Below are 19890 nucleotides of genomic sequence, written 5' to 3'. Positions count from 1 at the left end.
TTTAAATGAAAACCAGAGGGAGGCTGGCTGCCTGGGAGGGCAAGGGGAGCCAGTTCCAGGGCCAACCCCTGCTGCCACCCCTTCCCAAGGAGGACCCCCCCACCCGCCCCAGCCACCCTGGCTGGCCTGGCTTTGGGGGACTGGTTTTCTCCACAGCTGGAGGGATGGACTGGCCAAACCAGGGGCGGGGGCACAGCTGGAGAGGCTGTGGAGCCAGCACTGGCAACTGCCCCCCTCAGCCCCCCAGGCTTTCCTTTTAAGGCCACAAAATGTTGTCTGGGGGGAGACAAGACCCAAATAAGGCGTGGGCCTGGCAGCTCGGAGCAGGGCTGTGGGTTGATGCAGGGAGCGAGAGGCGCCGGGAACTCAAACCAGACGAGTCCCTCTGGCCAGCCCCCAGTGGAGGCTGCCAGGCCCTGCTCTGGGTCCCACTGTGGGGCTTCCACTCCTGCTGAGCCTGCATCCCCAGCACACCCTCCTCAAGGGCCTGCGACTTGCCCAGGCACAGGGGGCTAATCTCACCCAGGATGGAGGAAGATGGGTTGCCAGCCCAGGACTGGGGCCGGCACTGGGAACTCCCTGGGAAGGGGAGACGTCACTGTGAACCATGCCCATGTGAAGGACCTTGTTTAGGTTGGCTCAATCCTACAAGGAAGGTGATAATCAGAACAGACAACTCTTGTTTAGCATGTACCCTGGGCCTAGCACCTTCTAAGCACTTCACATACATAGTCTTAACAGTGAGTGGGTGCTAGCACCACCTCCACTTTCCAGAGGTAGCTGTGCTACCTCTTCTCTGTTGCCCATGCTCAGATAAAGGTGGATGAGTAAATGACAATCAGCTTCACTTCCCCGCTTGGAAGAAATGAGGCAGAGAAGAGAGGCGACTCGTCATCCGTTGTCTGCGGGACGGTCCCAAGCCTGGATTTGAACACAGGTCGGCCTGATTCCAGGGCCAGATTTCTTTTTTTTATTTTTATTTTTGAGGCAGAGTCTCGCTCTGTCGCCCGGACTGGAGTGCAGTGGCCAGATCTCAGCTCACTGCAAGCTCCGCCTCCTGGGTTCCCGCCATTCTCCTGCCTCAGCCTCCCGAGTAGCTGGGACTACAGGTGCCCGCCACCTCGCCCGGCTAGTTTTTGTATTTTTAGTAGAGACGGGGTTTCACCGTGTTAGCCAGGATGGTCTCGATCTCCTGACCTCGTGATCCGCCCGTCTCGGCCTCCCAAAGTGCTGGGATTACAGGCTTGAGCCACCGCGCCCGGCCCAGATTTCTTTTTTTGGTTGGTGGAGGTGTGGGGGCACCCGGCAGGGAGGCTCAATGTTCAGCAGGAGTGCTGGTGCCTGAGAAAAATGGCCTCACCAAGCGCTCTTCATTCTTTCTGCTTCCAGGTAGAGATGTGATGTCATTTTAGTACTCTTTTCGGGAAGCTGACCAAAAGAAGCGGCCACCTCTCACAACGTGGGGATGTTTGAGTTTCCTCTGTGATAAAGCTTCAGCTGCTCTCCCCATCCGCTTCTGCCCTCCTCTCTATTCTGCTGTTGTTTTCTTTTTTTCCATTACATTATCTACCTTCTAGCGTGTTCCAGTTTCCCAGGCCACTGCCTGTCATCTGGCCTCCTGGCTGGAACATCAGCCCCACTAGGGCAGGGACCTTGTCTGTCTTGTGTTCGGCCTACAAAAGTGCCCAGCACCCAGTAGGATCTCATGGGCTTCATGTATAAAACTTTTTTTTTTGTTTTAAGACGGAGTCTCACTCTGTCACCCAGGCTGGAGTGCTGTGGTGCAATCTTGGCTCACTACAACCTCCACCTCCCGGGTTCAAGCGATTCTCCTGCTTCAGCCTCCAGAGTAGCTGGGAAAACAGGAGCGTGCCACCATGCCCAGATAATTTTTGGTATTTTTAGTAGAGACGGGGTTTCACCGTATTAGCCAGGATGGTCTCCATCTCCTGACCTAGTGATCCACCTGCCTCGGCCCCTCAAAGTGCTAGGATTATAGGCATGAGCCACCAAGACTGGCCATTTATAAAACTTTTGTTGATGAATACATGAATCACCAACTGAAAATAAATTTCGATCAAGCAAACCAAATATAAGGCAGACACAACTGTCTTGAACGTCAACATAGGCCGGGCACAGTGGCTCACGCCTGTAATCCCAGCACTTTGGGAAGCCGAGGCAGGTGGATGACCTGAGGTCAGGAGTTCGAGACCAGCCTGGCCAACATGGTGGAACCCTGTCTCTATTAAAAATACAAAAATTAGCTGGGGGTGGTGGTGTGTGCCTGTAATCCCAGCTACTTGGGAGGTTGAGGCAGGAGAATCGCTTGAACCCGGGAGCGGAGGTTGCAGTAAGCTGAAAATGCACCACTGCACTCCAGCCTGGGCGACAAAGTAAGACTCCTCAAAAAAAAAAAAAAAAGTCAGCATAAATGGGCCAGGTGCAGGGGCTCACACCTGTAATCCCAGCACTTTGGGAGGCTGAAGTGGGCAGATTGCTTGAGCCCAGGAGTTTGAGACCAGCCTGGGTAATATGGCAAAACCCTGTCTCTACAAAAAATTTAAAAATTAGCTGGGTATGGTGGCGCATGCCTGTAGTCCCAGCTACTTGGGAGACTGATACGGGAGGATAGCTTGAACTTGGAAGGTCGAGGATGCAGTGAGCTGTGATCATGCCACTGCACTGAGAGTGAGACCCTATCTAAAAAAAAATAAAATCAGCATAAATGTTTTAATGTCACACTAGAGTGTCCCTGAGTTATTAATCTGTAAACTTGTGGTTGGAAATTCTTTTTCAACTAGTTTGTTTTCGATGTTTTTCCAGGGGCCAGAAAAAATTAGAAAAACATAAAAACATGGTCTGACAGCAGCAGAGACATCAAATGCTCAGAGTAATTGCAAATTTAAATTAAAAAAAGAAAAGAGTTAGGCCGGGCGCGGTGGCTCAAGCCTGTAATCCCAGCACTTTCGGAGGCCGAGACGGGCGGATCACGAGGTCAGGAGATCGAGACCATCCTGGCTAACATGGTGAAACCCCGTCTCTACTAAAAAAATACAAAAAACTAGCCGGGCGAGGTGGCGGGCGCCTGTAGTCCCAGCTACTCGGGAGGCTGAGGCAGGAGAATGGCGTAAACCTGGGAGGCGGAGCTTGCAGTGAGCTGAGATCCAGCCACTGTGCTCCAGCCTGGGTGACAGAGTGAGACTCCGTCTCAAAAAAAAAAAAAAAAAAAAGAAAAGAGTTTAAAGAAATAACAAAACTGTTCAAAAGACCAGAAAATTTTGGGTTTGGATTCAAGATTCACAAAGTTATCCAAAAACTCCCCCAAAATTCTGAGAAATGGACAGAAACATTTTAAGGGATGTAGCAGGTTGTAAAATGACCCTGTAGCACACAAAATTCCAGTAAGGAAGAAGCCACAGGTTGTGGGGAGATCTGCCGTTGGACAAAAATGTCATATCCCAGCTATGTGCAGTGGTTCACGCCTGTAATCCCAGCACTTTGAGAGGCCGAGGTGGGCGGATCAAGAGGTCAGGAGATCGCGACCCTCCTGGCTAACACGGTAAAACCCCATCTCTACTAAAAATACAAAAAATTAGCCGGGCCTGGTGGCTGACGCCTGAAGTCCCAGCTACTCAGCAGGCTGAGGCAGGAGAACGGCATGAACCCGGGAGGCGGAGCTTGCAGTGAGCCGAGATCGCGCCACCGCACTCCAGCCTGGGCGACAGAGCGAGACTCCTTCTAAACAAAACAAAACAAAACAAAACAAAACAAATGTCATATCCCTCCCACGGGTGTTTGGTCAAAGGCCCTGAAACAGGCCTCTGTGAGCTGAGACCCTCCTCATCTCAGCCTGGTGGTCCTTACTGAAGGGCTCCTCCCTAGCCTCAACCTTGTCCTCCCAGGGAGGCCCTGAAGGCTGGTCCCAGGACCACAAACCCCAGCTCCACTTTGGGAGCCTGACTGTGGGCCACTTCCCACCATCTGGGAGGTCCTCACATGCCCTATACACATACATACACACACACACATGCACGTTCCTACCTCATGCCCTCTCCTAATCTCTACAGCTGCTGCACCCATGTCACCTCCTCCAGGAAGCCTTCCCAAACAGGCCAGTGCACCTACCAGTGTCAAAGCCCCCTCGAAGCTCATCACTCCCTGTCTTGACCTCCACATCTTGACCTCCACACGGTCAGCATTGTCTGTGGTTTCTAGCCCTGGGACCCATAAGCAGCTCTTCTTCCCTCTGCCTGGTGCCAGGCCTGAGCTAAGAAGCTTTGTGTCCCTTCTCGGGACCCTCACGACACCTCGCGACACAGAACACTGAGGCCCAGAGGGGAGAGGCTTCCGCTCTGTCCTTGCAGTGGGACAAGGGGGTCTGGGATTCCAATCTTGCCCTAAATTGGGGATTAGGGATGTGAAAAGTTGGGGATTAGGGGTGTGAAAATCTAGGGGTGTCCCTGGGATCCACCTTCATGACTTTCTCTCCCTGGAGAGAAGCCAAAGGAAGGGCTTCCTCATTCACAACCGACCCCCCAGATCTGCTCTGCTCGGTTTAGCAACCACAGGCCATAGGGAGGCAGCCTTCCCAGCCCCAGCCCGGGTCTCCTGCAAGGAATTTACTTTGCAAATGTAAATATTTGCTTCTGGTGGCCAGAGCCAGGGGTTAGGATCAGAGCTGGGGCTGGGAGCTCCAAGAACTCTCCAGCTCCATCAGGAGCCTCCAGGAAGGCTTAGTCTATGTCCGGCCTGACCTCCTCTTCAGGACAGGCAAAGGTCCTATTCAATTCCTGTGCACTCACTTTATATGTGGCCCATGCCAGGCACTGGGGATGTGGGAGTAACGGTGGCAGGATGGGGGTCAACCTAGCCAGGTGGGAGCACCCAGAGGGCTGCAGGCAGAGCAGTGACTTACCGGCCACTGCCAAGGCCATGTATGAGAGACAAAGCCGGTGTGGGCAGGGGGTTCAAACAGAGGGAGGGTGAGGTTCAGGGGATGCAGGCATGGGCTGAGAGAGTGGAGAAGGCAGCCACACAGTCGGCTGGGCATGCAGGATGGGCTGGTAGGACGTGGGGGTTGTCGGGACTCCCAGGAGTAGGGGTGGCTGGGTGGTGGATGTGGGTGGATTTGCAGTGGCTAGCCCTTGGATTCTGAATCTGCAAAGTAAAGCTCAGACTTAGCACCATACCAGGAGCCTGGTTAGGATGAAAGAGATGAGTGTGGAGAGTGCCCAGCCCTGGATGGTAGAAGAGACCAAGGAGCCCAGGAAGGGCCTGGGCTAGAACCTCAGTCTATTTGAAGGCTATTTTAAAATTTTATATTTAGAGGCAGGATCTTGCTCTGTCACCTAAGCTGGAGTGCAGTGGCAGGATCACAGCTCACTGCAGACCTGAACTCCTGGGCTCAAGCAATCCTCCTGCCTCAGCCTCCCGAGTAGCCAGGACTACAGGTGTGCACCACCATGCCCAGCTAATTTTTAAACTTTTTTTTGAGATAGGGTCTTGCTATGTTGCCCAGGCTAGTCTTGAATTTCTGGCCTCAAGTAATCCTCCTGCCTTGGCCTCCCAAAGTGCTCCCAAAGTACAGGTGTGGGCCACCGTGCCTGGCCCATTCTTAGGCTATTTTGTGGTCAACCTCAGGCAAGTGTCCCGGCTCTGGCTCCTCTTCTTGGAAGACAAGGGCTGTGAATAATCATGGATGGGGAAAAAATATGTATGCTGGGGACAATGGGACCTATGAGGGGGAAGCAGAGGCAGTCCAGCTCCATGGGGTCCATAGGGAGGGGAGGGGAGGGAGCACCGGCCTCTCTATCTTTCTATCTGGGAGGAGCTGGGGCTGAGACTGGCTTCCGCCAGCCTCACAGCATCCCAGCTTTCTGAACAGGCTCCCAGGGACATCCTCAGCCAGCACTACTGCAGGGGAAAGACCCCTGGCTGCAGTCAGACTGACCAGGTTTGAGCCCGGCTCCTCAGCTCACAGACTGCTCCCCTGGACAAGGCATTCCCCTCTCTGAGCCTCAGTTTCTGCATCTGGGCCTTCTGTACCATGACGTGATGGCCCCCGTGGTGGGGGAGGGGGTATGCCTTGCAGCTCCCAGCACGGAGGACCGTGGCAGCTTTCCTTCCCCTTGTCCTGATTACTGCAGGAGGGTCTGGGGCAGGGGGATGCCACAGAACTCAGGTCGGCACCCTGGGGAAAAACCTGGCCACAATACTTGTTTGCTGTGTGACCTTATGTGAGACCCACACCCTCTCTGAGCTTCACTTTCATCATCCGGACAGCGGGGCTGATCTGTCTGCAGGAAGCCTCAAGAGGCAGGGTGTCATGGGGGTTACTGCAGCAGCCCCACTGTCAGCAGAGCCCACCAGCCCAGGTACTCAGGGGGTCAGACCCAGGCCCAGAAAAGCTGATTGTGGGGCTCGGCCCGCCCTCCTGACATGGCCCTGGCATTGCGCCCACCCCTGCCTGGCCCACTTAGCGCATTCTGGCCTTGGTTCTTCCTCATCCATTGTTTCTGATAAGCCCTATTGTTTCTGATGAAAGGGGCCAGGTGATAGCCTCCGCCAGCCCCACCTCCTGAGGCCTGGGGGCACAGAAGCTTGCTCAGACAGGTCCCGATCCTGGCTCTCACCCGCTGAGTGACCTCGGGCCAGTCCCATCACCTCTCTGAGCCTCAGTTTCTCCATCTGTAAAATGGAGCCCATTCTAGCCCCTTCTCCACAGGTTGCCATGGACATCAAATGAGACAGTCCTCATTTGTCACAAAGTGAACATCCCCATTCTGCAGAAAACCAGGGCCCAGCGCTGTGAAGTCCTTCACTAGAGCCCACCAGCCTCACATAGACTCAAGGTCCGTTTCTTGATTGTGAAGTGGGGTCTCAGAGGCAGGAGGCCACGGAATCCTCAGCATGGGGTGGGTGGTGGGGGCGCCGGATGGGAGCGGAAGACATTTGTGGAGCATCTACCATGAGCCAATCATGAGTGCTACTTCTTCATGCTGGGTGACTTCCAGATAAAGCCAAGGTTCAGAGAGAAGTGACTTGCCCCAAGTCACACAGCAGAGTGCAGCTGATTGAGGGCTGGATTCCGGAATGGCAGGTGTTCCCTTTCCTCCTTTGGCCCACTGCAGGCTGCCCTGGGCCCTATTGGCCCTCGTGATGCACCTCTACGGCTCCAGGGTCAAGAGACAGCGCTAGGCAGGTGACAAGAGTGGGCACCAGCACAAGAAGCAGCCGGGGAGCCCAGCCTGAACTCAACTGTGGGAGGAAGGGCAGAGACCAGGGTCCCCTGGCAATGTCCCTGTGCCTCCCTGCTCCCCATTCCCAGGACCCCAGCAGAGTTTTCTGGAATAGTGGAAGCATCCACTCACCCACCTCCCTTTCCTCCACAGTCTCCAACATTTCATCATAGCAATACCCAGGGAGGCAGACTCTTATCATCCTGCCCACTTCCCAGGTGAGGACACTGAGGCTGAAAGTTGGGGAGCCCGGGCTGCTGTGGGCACACACAGTAGCTTGGTGCCTTTTAGTGATGGTGCCTTTCCCTCCGAGTGGGCAGGAGAAGACTGCCTCCTGGAGTGCAGCGCCCCCAAGCCCAGGGCCCTTGCACAATGACTTGCACAACGTATGGGAAGTCCCCGGCCTAAGGCCATGCAGCTGGTGTGCAGCAAAGCTGGCCCGGCCCAGAAAGCCTCAGATATCCCATACCCACGCTGGGACCTGAAGGCCCCGCAGAGGGAGCTGGCCTGGCTCCATTGTCTGGCTCATGCCCCTGCCTTAGCATCAGCAGAGCCCCCAGCCCTTGGCCTAGCTCCTGGACTCACGGCCTCCAGCAGCTAGATTCAAGGGCATGGGTGCTGTCCCCACCTGTCCTCTCCCTCACCTGCTCCTTGAAGGCCCCAGAGACCAGGAAGGTCTGCCTTTGGGAGGGGAGCCAGGGACAGAATGGCCTTTATCTGGAGAGGCCCTGCCTGGCCTAGGCGGCCCCCATGCCCCGGGGATTCGGCCCTCCCCTCCACAGCTCCTCTGTGATCTCCTTGGCAGCCGCCCCTCCTGGCTGGCTCTCCTGCCCCTTGGCCCTACCTGCCTTCCCCTCTCCCTCCCACCAGCGACAAGAGAGTGCTATTCCTGGCTCCCCTTCAAACATCTGTCCACCGCTCCAGCTTTCCACATTGGCCCTGTGGCTGCCTCTCTGCAGGGGTGTTTGGCATGGGGCGTCTTGGCACACCCTCTAGCCACTCGGTTTCTCCCCAACTTCACTGGGTACTCCTCTACCCCATGTCAGAACCTGCCAGACCTCTCCCCACTGCGTGGTGAGTTTTGAACACCATCCTCATGGCTGTGTGCCTTTGGGCACTCCACTCCACCTCACTGGACCTCAGTCACCCTATCTGTGAACTGGGCTGTTGAGGGTCCCCAGGAAGTGAAGTGTGCAAATCTCTCAAGAAACACCTGTGAGTTATGGCTTCTGGAAGCACCATGTTCCTTCGAGTCAGAGGCTACATTTTCGCACATTTGTGTTTCTGGAATTGGGGTATGTCCTGAGACTGACGTTCACGTTCATGTGCTGCTTTGGGGGCTGTGAATGCTTCTGTCCCTTGAGCTGTCTCTGAGCCTGGTTCTCAGGATGATTCTGGGCCAGCCCATCCTCTTTAGCGCCATGCTTGGAAACACAGCTCTTGGTGTTCAATAATCTGCTGCTCATGGGTTCAGCCAGGCAGTGAGGGTGGGAGGGGCCTGGGCTGCTCAGCAGTGGGGCAGGTGCCTGGAGGAGAGGGGAGGGTTCTGCAGGAGAGAGTGTGGCCAGGTTCCTGGGAGGCCCAGGCTGCCTCCTCTGTGCCCCTGCAGGGTGCTCAGCCCCGAGCCACCCAGAGGTACACACAGTGAAGGCAGGTGGGGTGAGAGAAGTCCCTGAGCCTGGGACACGCTCTGCACACAGGGGCCCAGCCAAGCCCTCGCATCCCTGGAGCCTGCGGAGCGGGTGGAGAGTACAGCCTGGCAGACAGACAGAGGTGTGTGCCCCTTCCCTTCCTGAGCTCGGTTTCCTCATCTGCAGGATAGGTAAAACCATTCTTACCTCTCTGACCCATGAACTGACTAAAATGGTTCTCTGCTTCCCCATAATGTCTGTTACCGTGTCACACGGAAATGTCTGGATGGGCTTTCCCCGAGTGTGGAGGAAAGACTTAGGATGGCATGACTTAAAATGTGAGCTATGCAGCATGTATAAAATTCTTCTGGGGGTCCTGAGAGTCTCCCAAGAGGCAAGCGGTCACCGTGGGGGGCGGTGGGGGGACAACAAGCACTGACTGTGTTTGAGCCAGGCTCTGTGCAGCTAGCCCCAGCAGGCACGGTACTGTGCATGACTCTCTAACAGTTCACGGCTCCATGCACCTGCAGGGAGGCACCTGGCCTGCTGTCGTGGGGCTCTGGGAGCCAGCCGGGCAGTCCTACCTTCCTCGCAGCTCATTCCCGAGTGCCCAGGGCAGCACCTCCACTCACGGGCAGTCACTGTCTTGTACATCACCTTGTATGTGGGTCTCACCACAGTTCTGTAGCTGAAAGAGTCCCCAGGTGGCCCAGCTGAGACAGGGTCCTCCACGACCTCTCCCACTGCCCTGAATACCCATGGGAACAAACCCAGAACTCCCAGGATCCTCTGCTGCCTCCAGTTCCCTTTGGAGGCTCTCTCCTCCTGCATTTTGGGATTCAGCCCTTCCATCCCCCCACCACCTTGCCACAGGGATCAGAGATTGGATACCAGCTGGACAGGAAGACCCTGCAGGTTGGGCTGGCCTGAGCCCAGCAGTGAATACTCACTGAGTAAAGGAATGCAAGCAATGGTGTATCCCTCCCCCAGGAAGCCCTCCAGGGTGCTTCAACAGCACAGGGGATAGGCTGAGAATGGTGTCAGTTGACGCTACCTTTGCTCCACCCACCCTGGGGTCCAGTCTTCCCCCACACTCCCCATGCAGTCCCCCCACCACGCCTTTGCCCAAACTGTGCCTCCACCTAGAATGCCATCAGCTCCTTCTCCACCTCATTTACCTGCTCCCCGGACAGCTCATGGGCCAGGGGCAGTTCTGCAGCACTCGCTGAAGGTAGGTGCCATTCTGCACATGGCATGAGACGGTGCGGGTCACCACATAGGAGCACCAGTTCCTGAAACAGACCCAAAGAGAGGATACTCAGGTACCATGCAGGGTCCCCTGCCGGGGACTCTGGGAGGATGGGTGAGGACGTCCGTGTTCTCTTCAAGAGCCCTGAATCCCCAGGCAGAGAGACCCCCTGAGCTTGCAAAGTCATTTGAGCCCAAATGGCTGGTGGGAGTCTCTGTGGCTGAGGGGTGGATGTCATGGCCCTGGGGGTGGGGCCGTGCTGAGCGCTCTTGGTAGGTCTTGAGGAATGAACGGCAGGGGAAAGATGGAAGTGGGCCATCTTCCCCTGAGCTCTCCCTCCCCAGTTTCTCTCCTCTCCAACTTTGACCCATCCAGGCCACCATCACTGCCTGGCTCTTGCCTGGACAACTGCAGAGAGTGGCCTCTCTATCTACCCCTCAGTCCCTCCCTAGAGGGAATGTCACAGAATGGAAACCTGCCTACATCCTTGCCTTGCCTACCCAACTCCCCAGCCCTCAGGATTTCCTGTGCCCACACCTGCCACAGGCCTTTGCTGGTGCTAGGCCCTCTGCCTGGAGTGCCCTTCTTCTGCTTCTCCCTGTGGCACTTCCTACCTTCAAAGCCCGGATGTGACGTGGCCTATTCCTTCCATCCTTTCCCATTTCCACCCTGACCCGAGCAATTCCAATGGTGCCCTGCCCTGGCTCCCGCAGCATCTGCACACCTGTCATGCTGAATTAAGCTGCCAATTCGTGCCTGCCCACTCCACCAGCATGCAAGAGGAGAGGCCCTGTCTCATTCATCCCCATGTCCCCTCTGTGGGACGGCTGGGTTGTGTAATCAATGCCCCAAGCCCAGAGGACTGACTTCTCCAAACGCCAACTAATAATCAGAGTGCACTGCACATATTGAGCACTTACTGTATGCTAAGGGTTATTTACACTATCTTCTAACAGTGAGGGAGGAAGGTAGGAAGGTACCCCCACCCTATTTTTACAGAGGGGAAACTGAGGCTTGGTGAGGTGAAGACAACTGCTCATGTCACAGCTGGTGCATAGAGGAGCCAGATTTGAACCCAGCAACATGGATGGCCTAGCCCAGCCTCTGACTCCATCCCAGAGTCTCAGCTCCCGTCTCCTCATCTCCTTGAGCCACGGTCTGTGGCTCTGTGAAGACCCCGGCCTGGGAACCTGCTGACCCCAGGCTTGAGGGCAGGAAGAAAGTCTGGGAAGGGTGGGGGACCCAGGCTGAGAAGGGTCACCTGAAACCTTCCCTCCTTCTCCAGCCCCTGCAAAAAGCACAGGGCCCGTGACCCTGTGCAGGGCTGAGGGCCGCTGAGCACCTGGAATGTCCCAGCCATCACAGAGATTCCCGTGCCAAGCATAGTGCGGCCCCCGCTCGCTGAAGCCCTGCCCCCACTCCAGACCACCAGAAGGAGAAACTCCTGGGTCAGGACCAGGCAACTGACTCATTTTAGGGCCCTGTGGAATTCCCTTCATCTTTCTGTGCCACACCAGAATCCGTGTTGGAAGAGGAAACAACCGAGGTACAGCCCTGGAGGTGGGCTGGGAGAAGGGATGGTTCGGTGTGGCCCATGAAGCAGGAGAAGCTCCACAGAGCCCTCGGCCAGCCATCCCATGCAGACATGACAGGTGCCTGCTGTGGCACCAACAGAAATGGCACAAAACTGGGAACAGCCTGAACAGCTATGGAGCCACCAGACATGGGAAACCAGATGCTGTAACAAAGCTCGAGGTCTCCACGTGCTGACCTGAGACCCAGTTATCACCCCTGGTTACAGGGAGAAAAAAAGCAGACAAAGTCCAATGGATATACAGTGATTGCATTTCTATTACATTAAGAGAGAGACAGAAAGTCAACTATTTATACATGCGGGTACATGTACAGATATGTGCATACAAAGTGAGAAAAAGATGACACTCTTTTCTCAAACTGCCACCTCTGGGAGCAAGGAAGGCTTTCTATCTGCTCTGTCTCCTACACAAACCATAGCTATGTTTATCATGGTCGCTGCATGCCAGGAACTGTGCCCAGAGCCTTCTACGTGTTAGCTCAGTTAATTCTCATACTCTATTAAAAAGCCACTTTAGGCCGGACACAGTGGCTCATGCCTGTAATCCCACCACTTTGGCAGGCCGAGATGGGTGGATCACCTGAGGTTAGGAGTTTGAGACCAGCCTGGGCAATATGGTGAAACCCTGTCTCTACTAAAAATATAAAAAATTAGCTGGGTGTGGTGGTGGGAGCCTGTAATCCCAGCTACTCAGGAGGCTGAGGCAGGAGAATTGCTTGAATCTGGGAGGTGGAGGTGGCAGTAAGCTGAGATCGTACCATTGCATTCCAGCCTGGGCAACAAAGCGAGACTCTGTCTCAAAACAAACAAACAAACAAACAAAAAAAACCCCAGCTGTTTTACAGATAGGAAGACTGAGACTCTGGGGTCCAGGACTTGCCCCAGGAACCCACAATGGGCCACGCAGTCAGGGTTGGAACTCAAGTCCCTCTGGCTCCAGAGCTTGCACTCTCAACCCCAGGCCACAAGTGTTTCTCCTAATGAGTAGGTGAAGATTTCAGCCCTTTTGGAGGCTGAGGCAAAGAGGATCACTTGAGGCCAAGAGTTCAAGACCAGCCTGGGCAACATGGTGAGAACCCCATCTCTATAAAAAATTTTTTTAAAACTAAAAAAAGGTCGGGTGCAGTGGCTCACACCTGTAATCCCAGCACTTTGGCAGGCCAACGCAGGTGGATCACTTGAAGATCAGGATTTCAAGACCAGCCTAGGCAACATGGCAAAACCCTGTCTCTACTAAAAATATAAAAGTTAGCTGGGCGTCATAATGTGTACCTGTAATCTCAGCTACTTAGGAGGCTGAAGCAGGAGAATCATTTGAACCCGGGAGGCAGAGGTTGCAGCGAGCCCAGATTGCGCCACTGCACTCCAGCCTGGGCGGCAGAGCAAGACTCTGTCTCAAAACAAAAAACCAACCAACAAACAAAAAAACCAGAGCTGTGGTTTTGAACCTGTTAGGGTTGAATATGGAGAGTGGGGGCATAAGCCTCTTTAAAAAATTGCTATGAATCGTGGCTCCTCTCCAGAAATGTGCATAAAACTTGGTGTATAGGTTAAGGGGATTCAGAGGCTCCTTGGAGCCTATGTGACACTCACCAGGCTGGCCCAGGGGCTTCACGAGTGAAGGAGGGAGGGAAGAAGAGGACAATCTGGGCAGAGGACAGTCGGAAGCTCTGGAGACAGGAAAGGGCCCCTGGACACAGAATGAATGCACTATGCCAGTGAGCAGACGCTCGCAAGCACACAGTACCTGTGCACACAAATGCACGTACACACATGCACTCACAGGCACACAGGGGCAAATATGCATTGCAATGAGCACGTGCACACAGACACACATAGGCATATGTACATACAAGACATAGACACACGCACGCTCATGCACACGCACACAGATCCACACAAACACACAGATACATACACGCACACACATGCACACACAGGCATACAGGGCAAATACGCACTGCAGTGAGCACGTGCACACAGACACACATAGGCATATGTACACACAATGCATGGACACACGGGCCTCCATGTGCACACACAGATCCACATAAACACACAGCTACATACCCGCACACAAACGCACACAGACTAAGGCAAATCCAGCAGGACACTTAATCACAGAAATGACCGTCCTCCCTGCACACAAATCCATACCTGCAGATACAGGGCTCTGTGCCCTCATACATTCACACACACACACACTCATCGGCTGTGTCACACGGACGCAGACAGACCAAAGCAGGCCCAGAAGGGAACACAGTCACAGTCAAACCTCCTCCCTGCAAATGCGTTCACATTTGCACACACACTGACACACCCGCATATGCACACACACACGCATGCCGTCTCGCATGGACGCAGATAGGCTGAAGTTGTGATCTCTGGACATGTCCACACAGGGCCCCGCAGTGCACATGTGGGCACACGTGTACACACACACACATACACTCTTCTCACATGTACACAAACAGGTGAAGGCAGGCCCAGCAGGGCACTGTTGGCCATCTTATCACACATATCTATACAGGCACGCACAGAGCCATCTGCCCTCACACACACACGTGGACAACAGCCCTCACATGCCCTGCCCCTAGACTAGGCTGGGAGAGGTGGGCCTGTGATGGTCCACAATAGCCAGAGCTGTCCTTCTTTTTACCAAGGGGGAGCTAGAGAAAAAAAAACAGTATTTTTCCTGCTTCCTTAATTAAAATCTCAACCATTGGTGCGTGAGTGTAGTCACAGCTACTTTGGAGGCTGAGATGAGAGGATCACTTCAGCTCAGGAGTTTGAGGTTGCAATGAGCTATAATCATGCCACTGCACTACAGCCTGGGCAATAGAGTGACACATTGTCTCTTAAAAAAAAAATCTTGGCTGGGCGTAGTGGCTCATGCCTGTAATCCCAACACTTTGGGAGGCTGAGGCTGGCGGATCACCTGAGGTCGGGAGTTCGAGACCAGCCTGACCAACATGGAGAAACCCCGTCTCTACTAAAAATACAAAATTAGTCAGGCGTTGTGGCTCATGTCTGTAATCCCAGCTACTCGGGAGGCGGAGGCAGGAGAATCGCTTGAACCCAGGAGGCAGAGGTTGCAGTGAGCCGAGATCGTGCCATTGTACTCCAGCCTGGGCAACAGGAGTGAAACTCTGTCTCAAAAAAAAAAAAAAATTGGCCGGGCGCGGTGGCTCAAGCCTGTAATCCCAGCACTTTGGGAGGCCGAGACGGGCGGATCACGAGGTCAGGAGATCGAGACCATCCTGGCTAACATGGTGAAACCCCGTTCTCTACTAAAAAAAACAAAAAAAACTAGCCGGGCGACCTGGCGGGCGCCTGTAGCCAGCTGCTTGGGAGGCTGAGCAGGAGAATGGCGTAAACCCAGAGGCGGAGCTTGCAGTGAGCTGAGACCGGCCACTGCACTCCAGCCTGGGCGGCAGAGCAAGACCCGTCTCAAAAAAAAAAAAAAAAAAAAAAAAAAAAAAAAAAAAATCACCCTGTGGGTCCTGCCTGGTTGCCACAATCTGGACTGTGCTTGAATCCTCTCTTTAGGAGACATGGAGCTGGTGGCTGGCTAGCCAGACCTTTTGGACAGGAGAGGACACTCATGCCAGGTGGAGTTCAAGTTCAGCCCCTTGCCCCCTCCACCTGGGGATCACTAATAACCACCCCATCCCCCAGCTTGAGGACCCCAGCCCCAGGACTCCTAGCATCAGCCCGAGCTCCTCCACAGGGTCCTAGCCTGGCCCTGCCACCCTCCTGCTCCCCTATCCACCTTCCAGAGGTAGCAGGAGGCTCTTTCTAAAGTGCAGACCTAAGGTTGCCAATACCCACTGTGGGGTTCGCAGCCCACTATGACTCCCTATAGCCCTGCAAGCACGGTTTTCACTTTTTTTTTCTTTTTAGATGGAGTCTCGCTCTGTCGCCCAGGCCGGAGTGAAGTGGCACAATCTCGGCTCACTGCAACCACCACCTTTCAGGTTCAAGTGATTCTCCTGCCTCAGCCTCCCAAGTAGCTGGGATTATAGGCACTTGCCACCACGCCTGGCTAATTTTTGCATTTTTAGTAGAGACGGGGTTTCGTCACATTGGCCAGGCTGGTTTCAAACTCCTGACCTCAGGTGATCCACCTGCTTCGGCCTCCCAAAGTGCTGGGATTACAGGCGTGAGCCACCGTGCCCGGCCTGTCCTTACTTTTTATTCTGCTAGCCTCTCATGCACACTCATGCAGCCCCTTCTCCCATCTCTGATCTTAGCATATGAAGGTCCCTAGCCTGGAAAGACCCCTTCCTCTTGCCCCCAGGAAATTCTTATTCATCCTTTGGGTCTCAGCCCTCAGGCCCACACAGGGGTTGGCCATCACCCATTAGCCACTCACAATAGCCCTGGGCTTTACTCATGAAGGTGCTGGAGGAGGGCATGAGCTGGGACCAAGTTTGTGTAGGGCTCAGCCTGAGGATGCTCAGTGATGTTTGTTGAATGACTGAGTGATGGAGAACAGGCAGCAGCTCTGGGCAGAGCAGCCGGGACCTGAGACAGGTTCCACAGATGAAGTGACCCATCCCCATGTGCTCCATCCCTGCAGCCCCTGGGGGCTTCCTTCCCTGGGGTGTCGTCATTGATAAGCTGCCCAAGAGCTGGATGAGGCTGGGCAGTGGGGTGGGTGAGGGCAGGGGCTGGGAAGAGGCGGCACTTCCCTCCTGGGCCCACCACTTCTGTCCACTCAGCACCCCAGAGGCCTCCAGGAGGGGAGAAACAGGCCAGACCAGCTCAGCCTGGCACCAGCCACCCCCACAAGGGCCCCCCACCTACACCCACACTCCACCCCCTGCCACGAGGGGCCCAGGGGACTTTGTCTACGTAGGGCCCAGGGCTGCGATCCGGAACAGTGATAGGGGCTAATTGCAGGAGGCAGCCAAGCGCGTCTGGGGCCAAGGGCCGTGATGAAAAAGAGAAGAAAGGACCAGGCGGGTGGGGGTGCTGTGATGAGAGCCAGAGTCCCGCAGTGGGGGCGAAGTTCCAGCCCTGGCTCTACTGCTTCCTAAATCAGTGACCTTGAACAAGGCCTTGACCCTTTCTGGACCTCATTTTGTCCATCTGCAAATGGGGATAGCAGAATTTCCTCCAGTGGGGTAAGCTTCACTCAAAACCCTTAGCACAGCGCTAACAGCTATTGTTCATTCCTGTTCCTGGACTGAGGGGCTCAGGCCCACACATGGGCGCCACACCCAGCAGCTGTGGTCCAGGGGCTTTCCTGGGGCTTGGGGACACCAGCACAGTACCTTCTTCACAAGGTCTTTCCCTTGGAATAGGGATTATCAGGTTCTACATTTTATAGAGGGGGAAACTGAGGCTCCAAGAGAAAGCACCTACCCGGGTTACTCCTGTGGGCATCAGCTGGGATTGGGGCCCCCTAGAGAGAGGCTGGGGCAGATCCCTTCCATTTTAGAGCCCTCCATTCTCCCTGATCCTAGGATTTGTCTAAAGGAGGCCAGCACTGCAGGGGCGAGAGGTCTGGGCTGGTGAAGGCTTGGACCCTCAGCTGAAATGCTGAGATAAGTGGTTAAAGGACGCGGGCTCCAGGCTTGGAAGGACCTCAGCGGGGCAGGAAGCAGCTCCAGGAGCAGGGGCAAGCCAAGGCGGCTCTGCATAGCCCTTGGGCACCCTGGTTCCGGGGGTCTCCAAGTGTCACCACATTCCTGGGGCTGGGGGCGGCCCCCTGGATGCCTTCCCAGGCCAACCCCTCCCAGGACAAAGCCTCTTTTCTGCCTCTGGTCCATTGGCTGCCAAGGGGTGCCTGGGGTGCTGGGATGTGGGTGGCAGGATGGCTGACAGGGCATGACATCCCCATGCTGTCTCCAGCAACGTGAGGATGGGGCCATAAGTGGAGGTCCTGGTAGCCCACAGACTCCTCAAGCTCCAGGTCCCTACCCCCATGTGACATGATTGATAGCAGGAACCACTGCAGGTGAGGCCCGGTACTGGTCCTTCCCATGAGGAAAGAAGGAAACTGAGAGCAAAACTGAGACCCAGGGCCAGGAAATGACCCACTTGAGGTCACACATCAAGCCTGTACCAGCACGGAATTCTGTCTCCATTCTGTCCGAGCCTGGAGCCCCTAACTCCTAATCATGACTACAAACCTTTCCTGGTGCCCCCAAGTCAACAATCTCTTTCCCTCTTCCAGGAGGGTTGCTGGGTAGAAAAAGCCACTGGATTTGGAAATTGACTGGTCTGGATTGAGGTGCCACTTTTCCTCTGTAGGCCTCAGCCTCCTTATCTGTACAATGGGTGCAATAGCATTGCCAACAGGGCTTTTGGAATGCTCAGGCTACTGATGGGCTTCTGTCAACACATGGTGTGACAGTCCCCAGTGACCACCAGATACCTGGTTATAGCCACCATCCTGCTCCCACCCAGGAGACCCTGGGAGGTGAGAAGCCTGGGCTGGGAAGCCCTGCCTTGAACTGGCTGCAGGGCAGTCTGGGCCTTAAGCTGTGCTACCATCATCCTGAGCCTGACAGTGGGATTTCTGAGTTAATAGTCTCTCTCTCTCCTCTTAGCATCTGGGATTCTGGCGGCTCACATCCATGCTCTGGGCAGGTCATGTTCCCTCTCTGAGCCTCATCTTCCTCCTCTAAGAAACAGAATCATAAAAAGCACACCTCCAAGCAGCTGGGAAGATTCTGGAGCTGATGAATGCAGGTAATGGGGTCGACTCAGGCTAACTGTGGTCTGCACACGATAGGTGGTGGCTGTGACATCCACCACACGTCCACCCCCGTCTCAGACAACTGCTCTTCTGGCCTCTGATGCTTCAACCACCTCCATCCTTCAGCCCTGCCCATGTCAACCGCTCTTGCTAGCCCAGCAGGGGCATGCTGGCCCCTGACCACTGGGAAAGGAGAGTTTCTGAAAAGAATTAAAGAATTGAGGCCGTAGGGGGTGGGGGCCGTGCAGGCCTTTGAATGGGATGAAAAGGCCTGGAGAGGCCTGGCTACTCCAGATTGTCTGCCTTGGACAACGGCGGCTGGCCTTTAAGAGGGGAGACCCTGGTGGGGGTTGCAGTCAGGACAGAGGCCAGGGCAGGTTCAAACACTGTCATCAAGGACAGAAAGGCAGATTTGCAACCCAGCTCTTCAATGAATAGCCCATGAGTCTAAAACATGATGCCAGTTCTCTAGGGTCTCGGTTTGCTTCTCTGTTGAATGGCGACAGTTTTCCCTACCTCATTCGGTCCTTGCAGGATTGATGAGGACACTATACACAATAATGGGCCCCACCATGTCAGGTTCTGGGAGCTCCTCCCTAAAGGCCAGAGGGGAGGAAGTTCGCGGCCACTAGGAGAGCAGCAGGAAGACTGTGCTCCCTCTTTTCTCTGCCCAAAATGCCAGGTCCCTGGGGAGCCTCGACACTGACCCACTGGGCTGTGAGACTCCACCCCAGTCCCTCCTCCGAGGGAGATAAATAGCCTGGGTACAAAACAAAAACAAAAACAAACAAACAAAAAACAGGAACAGAGTAAAGGGGAGAGGGGGTCCACGAAGGGTCGGCTACGAGGTGTCATGGGCCTTTCCCAAGTGCAGGGGGCGGGGCCCTAGGGACAGGGGGACAGAAGGGTCAGGGCTTCGCCCTCGTTGCGCCCCTTCCTCCTCCTCTCGGGCTCCGGGGTTTAAAGGGAGGGAGTAGGGGAGACAGGCAGCTCCAACACATGGAGTAGGGGACCCCCGCACTCGCGGGAGCCTCAGCCGGACCCTGCCCTCACCCAGGCCGGCACTGAAGCTAGGGACTGGATCGCTCTCCCGATCCCGGCCCTGCACGGAGGTGGGGACGTGTGCGCGCCGGGAACCCCAGCCAGCGGGGTGCAAAGGCGCGGGGAGCCCTTACCTGCGTCCGGACAACGGGGCTGCCCCGATGCTCCACGCAGCGCCGCCTCCCGGGAACAGGAGCCCGAGGCAGAGCAGCGCCCAAGCCCGCGGGCCGCCCATGCCGCACCAGGCACCCTCAGCGCGCGGCCCCTCGCTGTCGCCGCCCCTAGCCTGTCCTCCCCGCCCGCCTGCCCGCGCCGCCAGCCGCCCCGGACGCGCGGAGCCCGGTTCCCAGCGCCACGGCCGGAGGGCGGGCAGGAGGCGGGCGGGGGCTGGGGCGCTCGCTCCCAGCCTCGCCCGGCCCCTCGGCGCG

At 55.6% G+C, this 19890-nt stretch overlaps 1 protein-coding gene across 5 annotated transcripts in view; it reads right to left on the bottom strand.

The window, feature by feature from the left end:
- Positions 1-19825, bottom strand: part of EMID1 (EMI domain containing 1) — a 55102-nt gene extending 35277 nt beyond the window's left edge. For 4 of the 5 annotated variants that reach the window (XR_004442361.1, XM_033233128.1, XM_033233127.1 and 1 more), the window contains exons 1-3: positions 19597-19824; positions 10048-10161; positions 9454-9557 (exon numbers count right to left, since the gene is read on the bottom strand). Coding sequence is in view for 4 of the 5 variants with exons in the window: in XM_033233128.1 (XP_033089019.1) it covers positions 9454-9557; positions 10048-10161; positions 19597-19697 (319 nt within the window). In the remaining variant the exon portion in view is untranslated. Of the gene's footprint in view, positions 1-9453; positions 9558-10047; positions 10162-19596 lie in introns of all 5 variants that reach the window. The other variant, XM_033233126.1, reaches the window with a different exon arrangement.
- Between the last annotated feature and the right edge of the window lie 65 nt (positions 19826-19890).

The sequence above is a fragment of the Trachypithecus francoisi genome, unplaced genomic scaffold (genome assembly GCF_009764315.1).
Source record: "Trachypithecus francoisi isolate TF-2019V2 unplaced genomic scaffold, Tfra_2.0 Lachesis_group14, whole genome shotgun sequence".
Lineage (NCBI taxonomy): Eukaryota > Metazoa > Chordata > Mammalia > Primates > Cercopithecidae > Trachypithecus > Trachypithecus francoisi.
Note: the sequence above shows the minus strand (reverse complement) of the source record. Positions and strands in the feature narration are given on the sequence as shown.